Source organism: Hemicordylus capensis, chromosome 6 (assembly GCF_027244095.1).
Source record: "Hemicordylus capensis ecotype Gifberg chromosome 6, rHemCap1.1.pri, whole genome shotgun sequence".
NCBI lineage: Eukaryota > Metazoa > Chordata > Lepidosauria > Squamata > Cordylidae > Hemicordylus > Hemicordylus capensis.
In genome coordinates, this window is record NC_069662.1 from 12,333,318 (window position 1) to 12,352,701 (window position 19,384).

Consider the following 19,384-nt stretch of genomic DNA (forward strand, 5'->3'; position numbering starts at 1 on the left):
TTACAAAGTTTCATGCAGCTAGGGTTGCCATATTCTCGCTTTCCGAATCTAGGTGCCTAATTTGCATATTATGTAAATTGGCTAGAAAATAATTTTTGAGCAAAATAGTGACTGCACATTTTGCTCCATAACTCAGTTTCTACAAGGGCTAGAGTTTAGCTTTAATTTTTTTTAAAAAAAGCTGAAATCTGGGCGAATCTGTGTGGGCTAAGCAATCTGGGTGAGATGCTCAAAATCTGGGTGAAACCCAGAATTCCGGGGAGCATGGCAACTCTACCTGCAGCTGACCTACAAAACCATTTTTATATGAACTATTTGCAGATTGAGATCCATTAATGTGTTGCACTCTCATCTTTATGAAGTGTTTTCAGGATCCAAAGCAGACTTTGCCCCTTTTTAAACAACGGGACACCACTATGGGCAGATTCACATCTAACGCAGAAAACCTACATACAAAGAGGTAACTGACTTGCCTGTGACCGTCTGAACCCATGCCAAGGCAGGAACTTCAGGTTCATCTGGGACCACAAACCAATTAGTTTACAGATTTGACAATGTAGGCATGGCTCCACTTCATGTGTGCGTTACATCCGAAATCATGCTCATCATGAACCTCTGATTTGTTCCAAATGTACTGACAGGGACAGTGTTCTAATTTCTACCAGAAGACCATTGTATAATGAGGAATGGAAAGTTTTAGTGCCTGTCTCAGAAGTCCATCCGTGGATCAATTTTAACAACCTCTGCTCCTTATGAGAGGCTGTAGCTGCTTATCAGAGCTGCCACGAGAAACTTCAAGCACTGAATTGCATCTCATTAAGCACCTGCTTCTTTGCTTGCTTTATACTCTCATACTGTAAGCCAAGAAAACTGCATTATGTCACCTGCTTTACAGCCTGCTTAGAATGCTAGATGGATCTCATCGTGGGCCAGCATGCAGGTGCCATGACCTCCACCGGAGCATGTCCCCTCCCACAATGGGATCCCTGGTAGTTTTGGCGAAGAGGGATGTAAACCTTATCTCTCTTTATATTCTCTCTCTCTTTCTCCATCTAGTACATCTTCTGCCTGTGTGTGTGGCACCAGGAAGGGACCATGCCCCTGGGCACAACACCAGGAAAGCCCATCCCCATTGCCATCAGGACTAATGGCTATGAGGTGGCACAAGGCAGGCTAGGATGCCATCTAGAGCCTCACTGGGAGGCCCAGACAGGGGGCCTGGCTCTGGCTCAACTACTTCCAACAAACAGAGACATGTGGCCGTCTGCAGCGCCAAGCTCAGTTTCCCTCCATATTTCAGGCTAGGGGAGCCTCAGGTTTTGTGTTATGTGTGGCCCTGCCCTAGGTTTCAGCTCTCATTGACAGAGCTGAGAAAATGCCTCTCCCAGGCTCAGTGTCTGAACTTCTATAGTTGTTAGGGGCTGACAGCCAGGCTAAATTACTCATGTGTTGTCCCACTGTTTATGATCCACACACAAATGGATCATAGAACAAATCAATCCAGAATTTTTACCCGAGGGACGAACGACCAGGCTCAAACCATCATACTTTGGACACATTATGCAAAGACCCAGCTCCCTTGAGAAGTCCATAATGCCGGGAAAAGTTGGAGGAAAGAGAAGAGGATGACCAGCAGCAAGATGGATGGACTCAATTATGACAACAATGAATGTACCACGAAGAAACCTGAAAGGCCAAGTTGAAGACAGCTCATCCTAGAGAGTATCTATCTAGGTGGTCGCTAAGAGTCGACACTGACTTGACGGCACTTAATCAATCAATCAATCAACCAGTCCCACTGAAATTGGGCCAGTCAATCCTGTCTAACTTGCCCGTTAATTAGGGATGTACAAACTGGTCCAGGGATTCAGCAGTTTGGTTTGGTGGTTCGGAGTCAAGCCGAACACCCCCCCCCAACCCGGTTCTGTCCGGACCGGTACCAACTCCTCCTGGCCAGCTCATGGATTTTTTAAATTTAAAATAAATTTAATTACCTTCTGCACCTTTAGGGGGCTTCCTATAGGCCGCCGGGGTGTGTGTCCGCAAACGTTCCCCTGCCCCCCGCCAGCCTCTAAAATCACCGCCATGACCCGCCAGAATATTTTTCTAGCCATTTTGGAGGCCGCTGCGGTGGCCATTTTTTCCAGCGGCCATTTTAAATTTTTTTAAAAAGGGCCACCACACATGTGAAAATGGTCTCTGCAAGGCCCTGGACCATGCCAGGCCTCACAGAGGCCATTTGTGCATGTGCAGCGGCCTCCAAAATGGCCACCACAATGATTTATGGAGGCCCGAACGGGCCAAAAAAATTACACTCTGGTGGGCCACGGTGGTGATTTTAGAGGCTGGCAGGAGGCAGGGGAACGTTCACGGACAGCCTACAGGAAGCCCCCCCCCCAAGGGACAGAAGGTAATTAAATTTATTTTTTAATAAAAATAAAAATAAGTTGTGGGAAAAAACCTGGACCCAGGGGCGGGTTTGAAGGGTGCCAGACCAAACCAGCCCAGTCAGGTTCAAGTCTGCTCCGGACTCAAACCGAACTGGGACAGCTGGTTCCGTGGACACCCCTACCACTAATTTAACCTGGACTGAAGTTCAGCTACTATGAATGGCAGAACTCTAAACACATGTGGTCAAATGCATTCAGAGAGGCCTGTCTCTCTGTTAAATAAATCTTAGTTGATCACCAGTCATACTATGAATCAATTCAATCCACATATGCAAAAAACAGTTACAGTTCTGAAGGAAAAAGCATTCATTAATGTTAGAGGATGCATTCATGCATCAAACGCACCACCTGGAAGAGGCATTCTTCCCTGTCAAGGCAGAATCTGCAAAATGCTTCTTTTGGGAAGGCAAAAATGTCCCACTTAAAAAATAATAATAACTTGAAAGCGATTCTAAAATAATAATAATCAGCAGTTCAACTGATGAGATCAGAAGATTTTTGAATAATCAGAATATTAGTGTGATTAACAACTGGAGGCCTAGTTAAAAGTTTGTGGGTTAAAAAAAAACTATTCAGTAATTGCAATAAAGTTAAACTAACTTTATTTATACTTATCAGTCATGAAGATACCTTTGCACACATTGCCCAGAACACAGCAAGGCGAGAAGGCAGTGTGCAGCAGTTGGGCAAAAGACTACCCACACATTTTTCCTTACAGCTCAAGCATACGATTAAGTGAGTCAGAGACTTTTTCTTTCTCCATATGAGAACCAAGAATTCAGAGAAGAGGCCGGGAACATTCATAAGGATTCCAGGGCCCACAGGCTCCCAACCACGGTTAGGAACCATAACTGGAGCAAGAGTGTTTATCTCCCTGTCCAAATGCCTTCTGGGTCACGCAGCCTTGCACAACCTTCCCAGCTTCAGTTCACAATGTTCTCCATGCTGCCCGATTAGCGTCTCCTGTTAATCGGTGGCCATTGCCTCTAGGGCGTGGAAAGCTCCTGTCTTAAATGTGCACATTTCATTGCGGTGAGGCGTCTGCAAGGGAGGGCTGTTTTGCTTCCTTCCCTGCCCCACCCTCAACAATGCATTTCCCTCGTGGATGACAGCAACACTGGTCTGCAAAATAAATTCATATCCTGTCCAATTTAAATCAGGGCATTCAGCATAAAGAGTAACGAGGTCAGTTGTGCAACATGCATCAAAGGAGAGCCACGGGGGTGTAAATAGATTTGCCCGTTCCAGCCCCTAAGAACACTCCCACACCATGCCGAGTCAGGACAGCACATAACAAGTGAAGCAGATTGGCACGGGAATTGCCGATTTCTCCAACTTGCACTGTCAAGGAAGGTTTCACACATTAACTGGATGGCAGCGATGCAGTGTGTATTACTCACACACACTCTCTTGTTCCTATGCATCTGGACACCATACAAAAAGGGAACCAGCATACCCACCTCACGAGGAGACAAACCATACCGTAATTCACACTAGGAAAAAATAAATCTTTCAGCAGAATTACACGATTATTAGTTACGGAGGGGCAGCCCACAAGCTCCCTCTGGGCACAATACCCAGAACATGAAGATGGCCCTGTTCAGGCATGACGCTGCACGTTCCTACTAATGTCTGCACAGATGTACATCTTTGTGTGTGAATGATGGTATGTGCATTCTTTTAAAAAAATCAATGGAACAGGCCTCAAATGCAGAGTAATAAAAAGTGTGCTATTGCATATGCAATGAACAGAAAGTGCTTTTAGGGATCTATATGTGTGGCATCCCTTGTACACAGGTGGTACAGGCGTGGCACCTAACATGGGGATAGGGCTGATGACCTTCACATGCTCTCTACTGCCACCTACTGGCCTATAGTGGTAAGGGGATGACATTGCACATGCTCAGAAGCACTGCAATCATTTTACTTCACACATCCCAGGGCTGAGCTGAAACAGAACACAGGCTCAAAGGACGTTCTGGGTACTTATTTATGCTGGACCCAGGGAGAGAAAACATTTGGAACACTCTGATGGAACTAGCCTCATACATTCATCCAACGTGGCTATTTTATTATACAGTCACAGTAATGCCTGTATTGCTCATTATTATGAGTAGTATTTAACGTGAGGGTCACACTGACTTTGAAGCAAGTCCCATAGAATTTACCATTTATTTAGAAACATATTGTTTATATCCATGTTAGCCCTGCAGAGCAAAGAGGCACCTTTTAAAGTGGCGATTCTCTTTATATTTAGCAGGGGGGTGAGCAACTGGCCTTATCCAGCCCCAGCACAGCATCCCCCCTGCCCAGTGGTTATTTGTTGCTGGTGTTAGCCATATTTATTTTAAGATTGTGAACCCTTTGAGGGACAAGGATCTATTTTATTTATTTTTCTGCATAAACCACTTTGGCTGGGAAGCAGTTTATAAATATTTGTGCTCAATGCTTTACAACAGGGACGCGTCTCTACCTCGAAGGGCATACAATGCGTAAGCAGGCACAAGGGATGCGACTTAGGAAGGGGAGGCCGGGCAAACGGGAAGAATATGGGCGTCTTGTATGGACGCAGAGTTAAGCACAGTACGGCAGGAGTGTCAAAGGACAGCCCTCCCCAGCAGCTGTTGGCCTACAACTCCCATCATCCCTTGCCGCTGGCCACTGCGCCTGGGGATGATGGGAGTTGTAGGCCAAAAAACAGTTGGGGGCTGCAGTCTGACACTCCTGCAGTAGAGAATGGAGACTGAGGGCTCTGTGTGGGACTTGCTGATCAGGAAACACACTTGGGCCAGGCTCCAAGGGGAAAGGAGACAAGAAAAGCCTGTCACCAAAACCTGCAACAGATTTGTCTCATTTTGAAACGCCTTTCAGAAAATAGCAACATAGGAATAGGAACACAGGAAGCTGCCTTCTACTGAGTCAGACCATTGGTCCATCTAGCTCAGTATTGTCTACCCTGTTGGCAGCAGCTTCTCCAAGGTTGCAGGCAGGAGTCTCTCTCAGCCCTATCTTGGAGATGCTGCCAGGGAGGGAACCTGGAACCCTCTCTTCCCATCCCCTTCGGGGAATAACTTTACATTGCTCACAAGTAGTTTCCCATTCAAATGCAAACCAGGGTGGCCTCTGCTTAGCAAAGGCAACAATTCATGCTTATTACCACAAGACCAGCTCTTCTCCCCAGACCAGCTCTCCTGTATTCTGCAGTCATCTGTTGTCAATATGTACCCTGGCAGGAGGGGCTTGAAACAGAGATCAGATTTTGCTATTTGGGGGGACCATAATTCAAGAATAAGAAAGGAGCCCCAGAGAACAGAAAACCCCACTAAGAGGGCATCAAACTTCTGCTCTGTGCCTTTAACAGCAAACCTAACAGCTGCAATAATGCATTTCTCCATCACATTATGACTAATATTAAAAGTGCACTTTTCAACTGGAGTGGGTGGGTACTGGGAGCAGATTGTACTAGTAGATAGAGCAAGATGGAATGAGAAGATAGTTCCAGGTTTCCTGTCCCAAAGGGGCCCACAGTCCCAGAGGGAGAAAACACACCAGCAAACAGACACTGAGGAAGACCTTCTGCGGGGATAAACAGGGCCAGTTACTCATCCCCCCATATACAAGAGAGGCCCCACTTTTTAAGGGCGCCTCTCTAAAACGCTCCCGCTGTCAGTGATGTAGCTGCCAACTGTGATGGAGCTGTAAACCGCCCGGAGACGCAAGTTTTAGGCGGCATAAAAATATGTTAAGTGAATGAAATTAAATAAATTCAGAAGTGCAAGCGTTCTCCATGACAGGCCCCGTGGCCAGGCCCACCCCAACAGCCAGAGAAGCACCGGTGCTCGCTCCCTGGGGGCGGGGGGCGTCCCCTCTCCACCACACCCCTGCCCGCTGTCAAAACAACAACACCACAAAACGCTCAGCAGCAGCCGGGTGGCACTTTTCTGGTAAGTTGGCAATGCTACGCCCCGCCCCGCCCCGGAGACGCCACCAGTGTATGACCCGCTGAATCCTGCTGCTCGACACATACACACATTCCGGTGTCGGAAGGAGAAGCCGTTTCGTGGCTGCTCTCGGGGGCTCGTTTTTGCCACCCACCTCTGGGCAGCTCCTGATCTCAATCCTCCTTCTCCCCCGAACAAGGAACTTCCTTCTTCGGGGGAGGAGAGAGAGCAGGAGCTGCCCAGATGTGGGTGGCAGAAACGAAGCTATACTGCTTCCCCGCGGGTCAGATCCGTTCTAGGAGCAGCGATAACCTGTAGCTCCTGCGCTCCTCCTCTCCCTCTCGCTGCCGCCCGCCTGGGCAGGCGAAGTCAAGGTCTCAAGTCAGGCATCCTTCCCCTCCCCGGCTCACCCGTGCAGGCAGCAGCCGTACCGGGGGGCCCGGGAGACGCTCAGCACCCGGCAATGCCCGGACACGGAAGCAACGGGAACGCCGACGCGGCACCGCCCTGCAGGGACTCGGACTTCACCCAAGAGGCGTTGCTGCCTGGCTCCCTCCCTCGCCCGTAAGCAGCCTTTCACGCTCCTCCTCCTGCCGAGAGAAAGGAACCCAGGCGTCCAGCTTTAACCCCTTGCATGTATCCCAACCCTTAAGTACTAGGAGAAGGCGTGGAAAGGATCCCAGGTGTCCGGGATCCCGGTTTTAACGCATTAGAGCTCAAGCTTCTGCGGGGACAGGGAAAGAAGAGCCCAAGAGTTCTGTCTCGGGATGGAATCCTAATCCTTTTACATACCAAACGCTGGTGGGTAGCAGCAGGAAAGGCATCCAGGCGCCTTAAGTCTCTCGGCTAGAACCGATTGCCTTCCCAGCTACTGCAGGAAGGAGCAGTAGGCTTCCTTTTAACCCACTGGAGCCCAGGCATTCCCAGCAAAGCCCTGACCCGCCCCCCAGATTTAACCCGTTAGACTCTCAAGCCTTCTTTGATACAGGCAAAGAGTCCTGATTTGAATAGATGACCTGTTCTTTCCCCATCCCCGGCCTCCCTTCACAGTGGCAACCGTCCGTGCTGTAGAAACCCCGTCCACGCCCTTGCCTTGATTAAACAAAACCACACCGCTGCTTGAGGCTTTGAGGGTTAAATGGGCTTTTAATTTGCAGTTCCAATATTAGCACAGTCAAACAAATAGGTACAGAACAAGATACTTCATGCATGACACCAGTACCTCTACTGGTGGTACTGGAGGAGACAATATCAGCAGTGAATCTTATTGCTATCTTCTCTCCTAGTAGGGTGGAGAAGCAGAGAGATGCTCGTTTTGCATATGTATTTAGTCAATTCCATTTAAAAAGGCCAACATCTCCTTCCCCAGCATGGAAACTTTCTCATTTCCTGAGCTATAAGATGCCTGGCCTTGCTTGCTCCTCCATCTCTTAGATTCTGTTATATGCTGCACAGCAGGCATTTAACCAGAGCATCTGCGGAGAGGTAACAGTGGGAGAAGCTTTGCCTGTTGATTTTCTACCTGTCAAAGACACAGGCGCCCTGCCACACAATGGTGTCAACCTGTTCAAATGTATGGACAACTGATGGGGCAGTGAGGATGTTCTTGGGCCTCCTGCTGTGCCTTTAATATCCATACATATGAATCTGTAAATTATGCCTTTGACAGCATGGAGAGAAGCATTGTCTACTGCTTACCTCTGCAGATCAAACTGCGGTTAAAGGGCCAATTGAAAAGTCAGCAATCTGAATTGAGAAAGTACATAAGAACAGCCCTGCTGGATCAAGCCCAAGGTTCATCCAGTCCAGCATTCTGTTTTGCACAGTCATCCACCAGATGCCTCTGAGAAGCCCACAGGCAAAAGATGAGGACATGCCCTCTCTCCTGCTGTTGCTCCTTTGCAACTGGAATTCTAAGGCATCTTTCTTCTGAGGCTGGAGGTAGCCTATAGCCACGAGACATAAGAAAACTAAAATCATGTCTTCATACCTTCATTCATTCCAATTGTATTTTTAAAGCCATTGAAATAAAATTAAAAACCACTCCCTATGGCAGAATTCTCAATCATGGGTCCCCAAATATGGGACTACAACTCCCATAATCTCCAGTCACAATGGCCATTTGCTGTTGTGAGTGGTAGTTCAAAAACATCTGGGGACCCAAGGTTGAGAACCCCTTGCCTACATCTTTTAAAACCACATCCTAGATTAGAGCCCGTAGATACTATATTTTGCTCCTCATTGGTTTGCAGCTGATCTCTTGCTTAGTTTAGCTTAGTTTAAAAGAGCAGTACTTGCACTGATCTCTGGCTTCAGCAGTTCAGTCCTTGCTTGCAATGATAATTGGCTATCCCAGTTTCCACATTTTGCTCATCGTCAGTTTGCAGCCGACCTCTTGCTTAACTCTTGCATTTGGCTTCAGCAATTCAGTCCTTGCTTGTGATGGTCATTAGCTATCCCAGTTGCTTAGCTGAGAGCCAGCGTGGTGTAGTGGTTAGAGTGCTGGACTAGATCTGGGGAGACCCGAGTTCAAATCCCCATTCAGCCATGATACCAGATGGGTGACTCTGGGCCAGTCACTTCTCTCTCAGCCTAACCTACTTCACAGGGTTGTTGTGAAAGAGAAACTCAAGTATGTAGTACACCGCTCTGGGCTCCTTGGAGGAAGAGTGGGATATAAATATAATAATAATTATAATTATAATAATAGCTCACCACCATGAAGTGGTGAGCTTACAGAGGAGAGCTGGTCTTGTGGTAGCAAGCATGACTTGTCCCCTTAGCTAAGCAGGGTCTACCCTGGTTGCATATGAATGGGAGACAACATGTGTGAGCACTGGAAGATATTCCCCTCAGGGGATGAAGCCGCTCTGGGAAGAGCAGAAGGTTCCAAGTTCCCTCTCTGGCTTCTCCAAGACAGGGCTGAGAGAGATTCCTGCCTGCAACCTTGGAGTAGCCGCTGCCAGTCTGTGTAGACAATACTGAGCTAGATAGACTAATGGCCTGACTCGGTATATGGCAGCTTCCTACGTTCCTGTGAAGGAATGGCACACAACCAAAGCCCCACAGCATTTTCCCATCATACTTCTTCCTCATGGAGGTTCTGTGACTTAATCCTCTCTGCAAGAGACACACATTTGGAACATGCAGCTTTCCTCAGTGCTGGAGATGCAAATAGGAAACCTTCACCTGTTGACTTGTGCTTAGTATTCATTGGTTAAAAGCACAAGCCTGGTTCACACAGGAGAACTACAGGATCAGGGATGTGTGGCTCATGTGTATGAATAGGCCATTGTAGATGTAAACAACTCAAAACAGGATTTTTTCACACAACATCAGCTCTGTAATGTTTTCCAGTGCAATCAGTTCACCTGTTCTGATACAACTCGTGGAAGTGATAACGTGCCGCGCATAGGCAAGCATGTTTGAACCAACATACAGGGCCTCTATTTGTATTAAAGGCAGCAGTCCAAGAGAGTAACAGGCAGAGAGGAATTCCATTTTGGACAAGCTGCCAAGGATTATCATCTGCTCCTAAGAACACAAGAGCCCTGTTTTCCACAGTGGCCAACCAAACACCTCTGGGAAACCCAGAAGTGGAATATGTAGGAAAATAACCCTCTCAGGGTGTTTATCCCCAGCAAGTGATTCAGAAGCATGTGGCCCCTGAACCAGGGCTGGATTGTCCATTGGGCACAACAGGCATAGTGCCTAGGGCCTAAGACACTCCTAAGGGCGAACAAAAAGGTTTTAGGCCCCAAAAGAATCTCAGATGCCAAAAGAGAGAGAGAGAGAGAAAAGAAAATGTCTAAGTCAAACTCAATAATTTGCCTTAATTGTAGAATGCTGGATAACTGAATTATGATATTAGCTCTGACTTCAGTAAATGTAAATTAAACATTCACTTGCCTTCTTTTAGAAAATAATGGATAATCCAGCCCTGCGGATGCCCATACTGACACATTAGCCACATTATGGGACATCTTAGGAGACCTATACATTGGACACAATGCAAATATTTATCTGTAGATCTATCTTGGGGGCCTATGATTATGAGAGTGCCAAGGGCCTTGAAAGACTTTAATCCGGCCCTGCTCTGAAGCTGTTGATAGCATATAGCCATCTTGATTAGTAGTTACTGATACACTTCTCCTCCTTGAATTTGCCAGTCCCCTTTTAAAGTCATCTAAGATGGTGCCCATCACCACCACACCTTCTTAACGCTGGATTCTATACATCGGTTACCTTAGAGAGCTCCACCTTCTGCATGATCCCCACCACCACACATTAAGGTCATCTGAGGAGGTCGGTCTCCAGTTGCCACCGGTACATCTGATGGCGGCTTAGATGGCGGCCCTTCTCTGTAGCTGCTCCCGTGGAATGCACTCCCGGCAGAAATCCATAGTTTGAGTTCATGGTTGGCCTTCAAGAGAGCCTGGCCTTCCAGGGTTTTTAAAAATGTTTTAATTGTTGTTAATGGTTTTATACTGTTTTTTAAAAAATGGTTTTGTATTGATTATAAATGACCGATTCACGGGTTTTGTTTTTGTTATTGTGCACAACCCAGAGCTGTTTGGATGGGGCAGTATAGCAATGTAATAAATAAATAAATAATCTTGTTTTGTGTGAAGGAAGCACTTCCTTTTGTCTCTCTGGTCTCCTGCCAATCCATTTTACTGGATGACCCTGGGTTCTAGTGTTATAGGCAAGGGATTAAAATGTCTCTCCATTCCGCCCGCCCCCCCAGACAGTAACTGATGGGGGTAAAGGGAGCCCACCCACTCATCCCTTACCTTCTGTCTACATTCACTCATCATTACTTTGCAGCTGATCTTTTGCTTAGCTTAGCTGAGGGACACTTAGCTTTTTTTTTTTTTAGAAGACTACAATGGACAGGGTTAGGATTTGGTTAAAACTAGGCGGGGGGGCGGGGAGAGTCCGGAGGGCTGCATTAGGACCTGACCGCATCATATTGTCGTAATTCAAACACTGGACGCATCAGGAGTGTTCGTAGTGCAACTCTTCTGAGAGATAAGGGGTTTCCATCTTGAGAGCGTCTGGGAGCAAGGGCTGCTTCTTCCTGAGTGAGGGAGGAACGTCCAAGATGCAGGCCCTGAGGTCAGCATAAGGCTGAGGCAGCGTCCCTACGCTGACCCAGCGGTCGTGGCTTGGATTGTAGCAGTGAATCAGGTGGGTGTCGCGGTAGGTGTTGTGGCTGTAACCTCCCAGGATGTAGAGCTCCCCCTGCAGGACAACCGAGGCGGCGATGACGTGGGCTTGTGGCAGAGGACTGAGGGCCACCCACACGTCTGGGCCTGGGCTGTACACCTCACAGGCCAGCTGGTCGGCGTAGCCGCCGTGGCCGTCCCGCCAGCGCAGGCCGCCTGCCACGTAGAGCCGCCCGCCCAGCGCTTCCATGGCGTGGCCCGCCCGTTCTTCCCGCATGGTGGCCAGAGGGATGGGAGGGGCCCTTGGGCGATATTGGATCAGGGTTGTGTGGCAGCGGCATGAGCCATCGCTTCCACCGGAGACGTAGATGGATCCGTCCAAGACGCAGGCTGCGTGGCCGCAGAGCATAGCAGGCAGGGGCTCACAGGGCCTAGTGTGGAGGAAACAGGGAAGGGAGGGAAGAACATGAGGGCTTTGTTGGATCAAGCCAAAGGTTTGTCTCAGGGGCTCTCAAACTGGGTCCTCAGATGTTGGACTACAACTCCCATCACCCTCTGCCCTGCCACATTGTTGTAGCCCAGCAACATCTCGGAACCCATGCTGGAGAACCCCTGAAACAAAGGAGAGGGGAGCTGGCCTTGTGGTAGCAAGCATCATTTGTCCCCTTAGCTAAGCAGGGTCTACCCTGGTTGCATATGAAAGGGAGACTAGAAGTGTGAGCACTGGAAGATATTCCCCTCGGGATGGAGTCGCTCTGGGAAGAGCAGAAGGTTCCAAGTTCCCTCCCTGGCACCATCTCCAAAATAGGGCTGAGAGAGATTCCTGCCTGCAACCTTGGAGAAGCCGCTGCCCGTCTGTGAAGACAATACTGAGCTAGATAGACCAATGGTCTGACTCAGTATATGGCAGCTTCCTCTGCTCCTTCCTGTGAAGTCAGGATAAGATTTTTAAAAGGCAAAGAAAAAAAGGACGACAGAAGTGGGCGCGAGGAAAACCAGGATTATCAAAATACGCAGAAGAGAACAGACAGGAGCAGGCTGCGTTGGTGGGGCAAGGCCTCCCACCCGCCCCCGCCCCCTCACCTCCAGGTGTTGTTCTCGGGGTCATAGCCTTCCACGGTGTCCAGGCAGTAGGCGTCGTTGGAGCTGCCTCCCAGCGCGTAGAAGAGCCCCTCCAGGAAGACAGCGGGGAAGTAGCTTCGGCAACTGGTCATGTCAGCCAGGCGCTCCCAGGTGCCGCCGAGGGGTTTGAACCTGTGGCAGGGGAGGCCAAGGGACAGCGATGCTGCTGCAGTCGGACGAAGACTGAGTCAGGCTATGCGTCATTGTGCCTAGCCTAGTTTTGTCTGCTCTGACCGGCAGTGGCTTTCCAAGCAGGTGTCTCTTCCCTCCCCTGAACCTTTTGACCTCTTGATTCAGTGGGCTGAGCCTGGGACCACCTTCTGCATGCCAAGCCCTCTGCCGCTGAGCTATGGCTCCTCTGCACTGCTTCCCACAGAGGTTCCCAACCTGGGCTCCCCAGATGCTGCTGGACTACAGCTCCCATCATCTCCCACTAGCCGTTGCAGCGGGGCCTGATGAGAATTGTAGTCCTGTTTATTTATTTATTTATTTATTATTTATTTATTTATTTATTTATAATATTTATGCCCCGCCCCTCCGGTGCACTACTGCTCGGGGCAGCTCACAACAATAAGATAGACACAGATACAATAAATGTGATAAAATTAACCAGTTTTTTTAAAATCAGATTAAAAACCACAATTATTAGGTTCAAATTAAAACTGAAAACTATAAAAAGCTAAAGAACCTACCAGATATAACAAAATAATAATGGAGTATCAAAAAGCCTCCTTTAAAAAGTGCATTTTAAGATTTTAAAAAAAAAAACTTTGAGGGAAGGAGCATGGCGAAGCTCTTCAGGGAGGGCGTTCCAAAGCCGAGGGGCCACAACCGAAAAGGCCCTGTCTCTAGTCCCCATCAACCAGATCTTTGTTAGTGGCAGGGTCATGAGCAGGGCCTGAGATGATGAGCGGAGGGCCCTGGCAGATTCATATGGGCGAATGCGGTCTGACAGATACCCCAGCCCCAAGCCGTGTAGGGCTTTAAAGATCAATACCAGTACCTTGAATCTGTCCCTGTCTTTGGTCCTTGACCTCTTTCTACTGATCCTAACCCTTTTCTGTAGGTTGTTTCCCCAGACAGTGAGTCCAGCTCCAGCCTACACAACTAGAGTATTTCATCACCAGGAAAATTGCCTCTGAAACTCAATTTATGTCAACCCAATGAAGAAAAGCTCTATGGGTCATTCCCAGCCCCATCCATAGTGCTCCTCAGAGCAGGGATGTCTGGAGCAGGGAATAGAGGGGCAGTCACCCAGGAGGCACTGCATTGTAGCACAGCAACATAGACTCTTCTCGTTCTGGTAGACCCAGATTCATTATTAGGGGAGGGGGCTCCACTAGCTAGAAATTGCCCTGGAGGGATGGCTAAACATTGTCAAGATTGGCTGGCCTAAGTTACACACACAGAGACAAACCGATAACAGGCTAATTCACACGGCTGAAAACTGGGTAGGAGAAGCTTCCTACCCAATTTTGGGAGCTGTGCACACTCCTGTTTTGTGATAGTGTGCAAGGTGTGAGGCGCAGGCAGTGATCATCAACTAGCTTCCTGCTGGGTAGGAAGTCTTTCCCTCCCACCTCATTCAGCAACTGAGTGCAGCTGCTGGGTAGGACAGAGCTCTCCTACCCAGCAGGAGGCTAGCTAGAGGTCACTGCCAGGACCTCCCACCTTGTTTCCCCTTCGCACATGATCATTAAATGGGAGCATACCCAGCTCCTGAAACTGGGTAGGATGTTCCTCCTCCTCCTCCTCCTCTACTGCTTTTTAACAAAAGTTCTCAAAATGGTTTACACTGAAAAATAAATAAATAATAAATGAATGATCCCCTGTTCCTCAAAGCAGGAGCAGAGTGAGGCTGGTGATGGCCCGTGTGCGGCCACTGCCGCCCTGGCCCCTGGCCCCTGGCCCCACCACCCGCATCTGATGTCAGGTGCAGGGCCTGGCTAGCCACACCCCTGCATCTGATGTGAGATGCGGGGTGTGTGGTCTCTCTTCCAAACGAGGCCATGCGGCCCCATTTGGAAAGGAGATCGGCCTGCACTGTGTTGGGCAGTGTGGGCAGGAGTGACTCTCCCTGCCTTAAAGGCAGGGAGAGCCATTCCGGCCATGCTGCCAATGCAACACGGGCCGATCTCTCTCCTAAATGGGGCCGCACGGCCCCATTTGGGAGGGAGATGGATCGGCCCTGCTGCATTGGCAGCAAGACCAGAAGTGGCTCTCCCTGCGTTTAAGGCAGGGAGAGTCACTCCGGCCACACTGCCAATGCCGCGTGGGCCAATTTTGGCTCCAAATGGGGCCTCGCGGCCACTGATTAACAGCGGCCCAGGTTCTTTGAACCCATTCACCCAATGGTGGCTCCGCCCTTGCCTCAAAGGGCTCACTGTCAAAAAAAGAAACATAAATTAGATACCAGCAACAGCCACTGGAAGGATGCTGTGCTGGGGTTTGGTAGGGCCTGTTGCTCTCCCTCCACAATATAAGAGATCTATTCTCACCCTGGACCCTGTAAAAGGCCCTGCCTCAGAGAATGGAGCTGGTTTCCCCGCATCCCAGTTCAAGAGGCAAGACTGCCAGCTCACCTGAACACTGAGCTCATGGTGTCCCGGATGCCGTAGAAGTGCTTTCCCCCAAAGATGTACATCATATTGTCCTTGACTGCCACAGCGTGCCGGAAACGCGGCCCTTCTGGGAGCTCCCCGAGACTGCGCCACTCCACTTGTTTGACCAATCCGATGCCGTTGAGGAAGCGGTGGGAGAACCAGAAATCCCGGCTGGGGCTGCGAGTGGCCATGTTCTTTGCCAGGGTATCTCCTCCACTAATGACAATCACCTTCTCCGGGTACCTCACTCGACAAGGAAGTTGCTCCATCTTGGAAGGGCCTGGCGGGATGCTGGACAACGATTCCACCATGAGGCTATAGAGTCGACCTGGGGCAGCCATCATGTCTATCGTACGCACTTGCTTGAGCTCCCGGGTGGACATCAAGGGGAACCTGATGCAGCGTAAGATTTTCTCAGCGTAATCCATCCGTCCAGCTCGGTCAGCGTCCAGCCAGCGGATGGCTCCCTGGAAGGCTTCTAATTCATTGAGGATGTAGAGGGCATCAGAGCTTAGGAAGCCTACCAGCTGGTTGACCGGGAGGTCTAGGAACTTGGGTGTGGCACAGACGTGGACAAAGTTCCTTAATACAAAGTTCTCGGCAGCCTTTTCCAACTCATGCAGGCCATAGGCACAGGCAAAGGAGAGGATGTCCAAGCTGGATTCGGGGCTCAGTTTTTGATGGAAGAAATCCAGGCAGAGTTCCAAGATCCCCGAGACCTGGTACTGAAGCGCAGCTTGTGCCGCATCGAAGAGGTCATCCCATCCGCCCGCCAGCATTCCCGAGTATGCAAAGGAGATGACCACACCCAGATCAGCAGAGGTGAAACGGGTGCAGAGAGGGGCATCCGCCTGACGAGATTCCCTCATGCCACTGGTGAACATGCCATAGAAGAACTCGCAGCCACAGGCCAAGGCCAGGCGATGAACTGGAAGGAGGGAAGATGAGATCAGAGGATCCAATGGCCATAGCTCTGTCAGGATCCCATTGTCCCAACCCAAAGACCTCTGCCAACCCAGCCCTGGATGTCTCCCTTTATCCCAACCCACAGGCCCTTCCTGTATCTGTTCTGGGCTTCCTGCCTGTTCTGACATGTTCACCTTGGTAAGTATCTCCCTCAGCCGTAAGCTCCAGGTCCCAGCCAATGCCTTCTTCATAAAGCTCCTCAAGGCTCCGCAGAGTCTCCCATTTCTCTTCTGATGGGCTCAGCCCATCCTCTGTGTCTGTCCCAATCAATACTGCCTTGCAGATATTGGCCACACGAGGGACGCCCAGTGCTTCAGCTGCTTCTAATACTTCCTCAGCCACCTCTGGCGTGGCCTCCAATATCCCAGTGTAGGCAAAATTCACAATGGCCTCCCAGCCACGTGGTGTGGTCACACCATCCAGCTCCACCACCCCTTGCACCCTGCACTCTAAACGCTGCCGGAACATGGAGCTGACTGCAGCAAGGAGTGCACCGTGGGTTTTGTAGTTCCTTTGGCCTAGGGTCACAGTCACATCCACAAGCTGGTGCTGGTCTCTCAGCTGGCAAGCTGCCGCAAAGAACCCTTCTGCGTGGCCCTCATTCCGTATCTCCCACCGCTGCTCGGCTGCGTGAGCCACAGCGCCCTCTGAGGGGCTCTCTGTGCATGACATCACTGCCTGCAAAGATTTCTGTAGGGAGAGAAAACATGAAAGTCGGAAGACAAAGCAGGCGAAGGTAAAGGAATGTGGATGAACCGGAGATGGAGACTCACAGCCACATTACATAACACGCCCTCGAGTTACTCAAACCTAAAGCACAACCACAATACATGAAGTAATTGTATGCTTGGTGGCCGCGTTAATTGGCAAGGGAGCAACTGCATGTGCAGTGGTGACTGTAATAATGGGAAAAGGCTATTTTGTTCCCAACAGTAATAACAATTTTAAAAATGCTTCAGAAAAGGTAAACTGTCAGGCAGAATTCTGTAGTTGTTGACTGGATTCTGGACAACTATAAACCATTTACTTGCATTTCCCACAGTGGAGATGGCGAGGGCTCCTTTTCTATATAAACAATATAAAATATGTGTGCAAGAGTATTTTTTATTGCAATCATGTGCATCTTGCATTTGTGTAACCTGGATGTTGTGATCTGAATCTGAGTGCTTGCCTAATGTGGGTGTTCAGATGTTCATTTCTGGGAAGTAAGAGTGATTATCCTGTTCTGGTTAATTATTTTTTGTGACAAGTGACTTCCTACAAACATAGTTGTGTAGCTAATGTGCACACGCCTGAGTGAGTATGCTGTGAGTCAGTCTGCGATGAAGGCTCCACATGTGTTTATGGGACATCTTTGTAATCTCCCACCTTTATTTACGGTGCACTTTTTATGCTGAGATGCAGCTATGATGAGTGTCTTTCCGAAATGCAAAGGGGAGAGAGTAGTGTGGACATGCCAACCCCACATTATAGCCCCCCCCCAGTTGCTCCAGCCTCTCAGGAGCCTCCTCTTCAACCCTCCCAGAAATGTTGTTACCCTATTGGGGGTCCCCAACCCCAACCTCTCACCTGCTGGGCCTGCTCAGTCTGGGGTCTTCTTGGGCCTACGCAGCATCCGTAGCTGCAGTGTGACCTCTGGGGAATGTTGGCTACCAGCCCAGGTGCCAGCTTGTCAAGTTAATTTTAGTCAGGCTGAAGGCTTTGAAGGAGGAGGGGGCAGGAAGAGATGAGGGAGTGAAAAGCCAGAACCTGGTACAACACCACCCCGCCCCCCCCGCAAACTACTAAGGTTCTGTCCTCACAAACACCAACTCAGGAGACAAATCCATTTCCCAGCTGAACCACTTCAGGCTGAATTCAACTGCCTATATAGGGGCGTAGCAAGGTTGGAGTGGGCCCAGAGACAAGATTTTAAAATGCCCCTCCCCGAAGCTCAGCTCATGAAGTAAAGAAATCTTAAATGAGGCTGAATAGTGGTAACAAAAAGCGTAGTGAAATTTATGTTATATATGTCATCTATGTGCCACAATAGCACCTCATCCTAAATTATTTTTTTTAATGTTTTGTAAATTGTGGACAATGCAGGTCATTTAATGGTACTAGAGAAAGACATGCTGCTCTGGTAGCTCCAGGTCTTAACACTCCCATCAATTTCGGAGGATGAATACAACTGAAGGAAGCCTGGGCGGGTGTGCGGCTGGGGGAGTCAGTCATGTGACTTGCCTCAGGGGGGAGCAAGGCAGTGGGCCCCCAGACAACTATCTCCCCTTGCCCTACTATAGTTACGCCCCTGTGTCTATAAACAAATCCCCATGTAGAACTAATGTGTAATGCAGATATTCCTTCTACCATGGGTATTCCTTCTGTATGACATGCTGGTTGTGTACAACTGGGGTTGGGGTTTTTTGGTGTGTGTTTTTTTTGTTTGTTTTTTGTTTGTTTGTTCGATTGTTTATTTGCTTATTGGCTGTTTGTAAGGCCTCAACCCTCATATACATTACAACAACAAGATTCCTGGCTCCCTCTTCGGTCTGTAGAGTTACAGGCCGTCTTCCTCAGGGGCGACCCTTCCATGAGGTGAGGGCACACAGTTGCCTCAGGCAGCAGATTACTGGAGCTCCAGCAAGATGCCCTTTTGCCCCTTCTTTCTGGAAAAGGGGGGAAAGAGGGGGGAAATGCGCTGAAGGGGCCGGCAGCATTTGATGCCCTGCCTCAGGTCCGAGAGGGCTTGACCCAGCACTGATCTTCCTTTGTCTTGTTTGTTTGATAATATTCTGCCCTTCAACACATATGTGGTCTCAGGGCAGCTCATGGGCTTTAAACATTAAAACATAGAAGAATAAAAAAGGACGTATAAATTTAGGACAAGAATGGCCTGCAGCAAGACAACCCAGTTCTCTCCGGCCATAACTGCTTAGGGATGTCAATGTCAATGGTGGTGGTGGTGGTGATGATGATGATAATGACAAATATTTATATGCCACTTTTCAACAAAACAAGTTCTCAAAGCAGTTTACACAGAAAAATAAATAAGATGGTTCCCTGTCTCCAAAGAGCTCGCCATCTAATCATTCTGTTTCCCCTCCTGGCACACACCATCCTGCATGTGGGGGGCAGAAGTTCCAGAATGGTGT

General features: G+C 49.1%; 2 protein-coding genes and 1 long non-coding RNA gene across 8 annotated transcripts in view; 1 reads left to right on the forward strand and 2 right to left on the reverse strand.

Moving 5' to 3' along the window:
• Positions 1–10,675, reverse strand: part of TEP1 (telomerase associated protein 1) — a 77,697-nt gene extending 67,022 nt beyond the window's left edge. For 2 of the 6 annotated variants that reach the window (XM_053259016.1, XM_053259015.1), the window contains exon 1: positions 1,995–2,102. In XM_053259016.1, coding sequence (XP_053114991.1) covers positions 1,995–2,087 — 93 coding nt within the window. In that variant the 5' untranslated portion in view covers positions 2,088–2,102. Of the gene's footprint in view, positions 1–1,994; positions 2,103–6,801; positions 6,949–7,183; positions 7,256–10,636 lie in introns of those variants that run through there. The other 4 variants (XM_053259017.1, XM_053259020.1, XM_053259019.1 and 1 more) reach the window with 4 other exon arrangements.
• LOC128328867 (uncharacterized) lies at positions 6,587–11,021 on the forward strand. The gene is made up of 2 exons (XR_008309431.1): positions 6,587–6,955; positions 10,561–11,021. It is a non-coding gene; the product is annotated as an uncharacterized LOC128328867 (long non-coding RNA).
• A 368-nt stretch (positions 11,022–11,389) lies between these two features.
• Positions 11,390–17,845, reverse strand: KLHL33 (kelch like family member 33). The gene is made up of 5 exons (XM_053264242.1): positions 17,820–17,845; positions 16,385–16,940; positions 15,264–16,212; positions 12,643–12,813; positions 11,390–11,990 (listed from the first exon to the last, which is right to left on the reverse strand). Exons 2-5 carry the CDS (start codon positions 16,920–16,922, stop codon positions 11,390–11,392), a joined length of 2,259 nt encoding a protein of 752 aa, XP_053120217.1. The 5' UTR covers positions 16,923–16,940; positions 17,820–17,845.
• Positions 17,846–19,384: the final 1,539 nt, after the last annotated feature.

Excerpts from the sequence above, each read along its gene's own strand:
- KLHL33 (XM_053264242.1), bottom strand. The coding sequence starts at position 16,922 with ATGTCATGCACAGAGAGCCCCTCAGAGGGCGCTGTGGCTCACGCAGCC. Across the intron at positions 12,814-15,263 it reads ACCATGAGCTCAGTGTTCAG|GTTCAAACCCCTCGGCGGCA; the intron begins GTGAGCTGGCAG and ends CCCCTGCCACAG. Across the intron at positions 11,991-12,642 it reads CCCGAGAACAACACCTGGAG|GCCCTGTGAGCCCCTGCCTG; the intron begins GTGAGGGGGCGG and ends CCTCCACACTAG.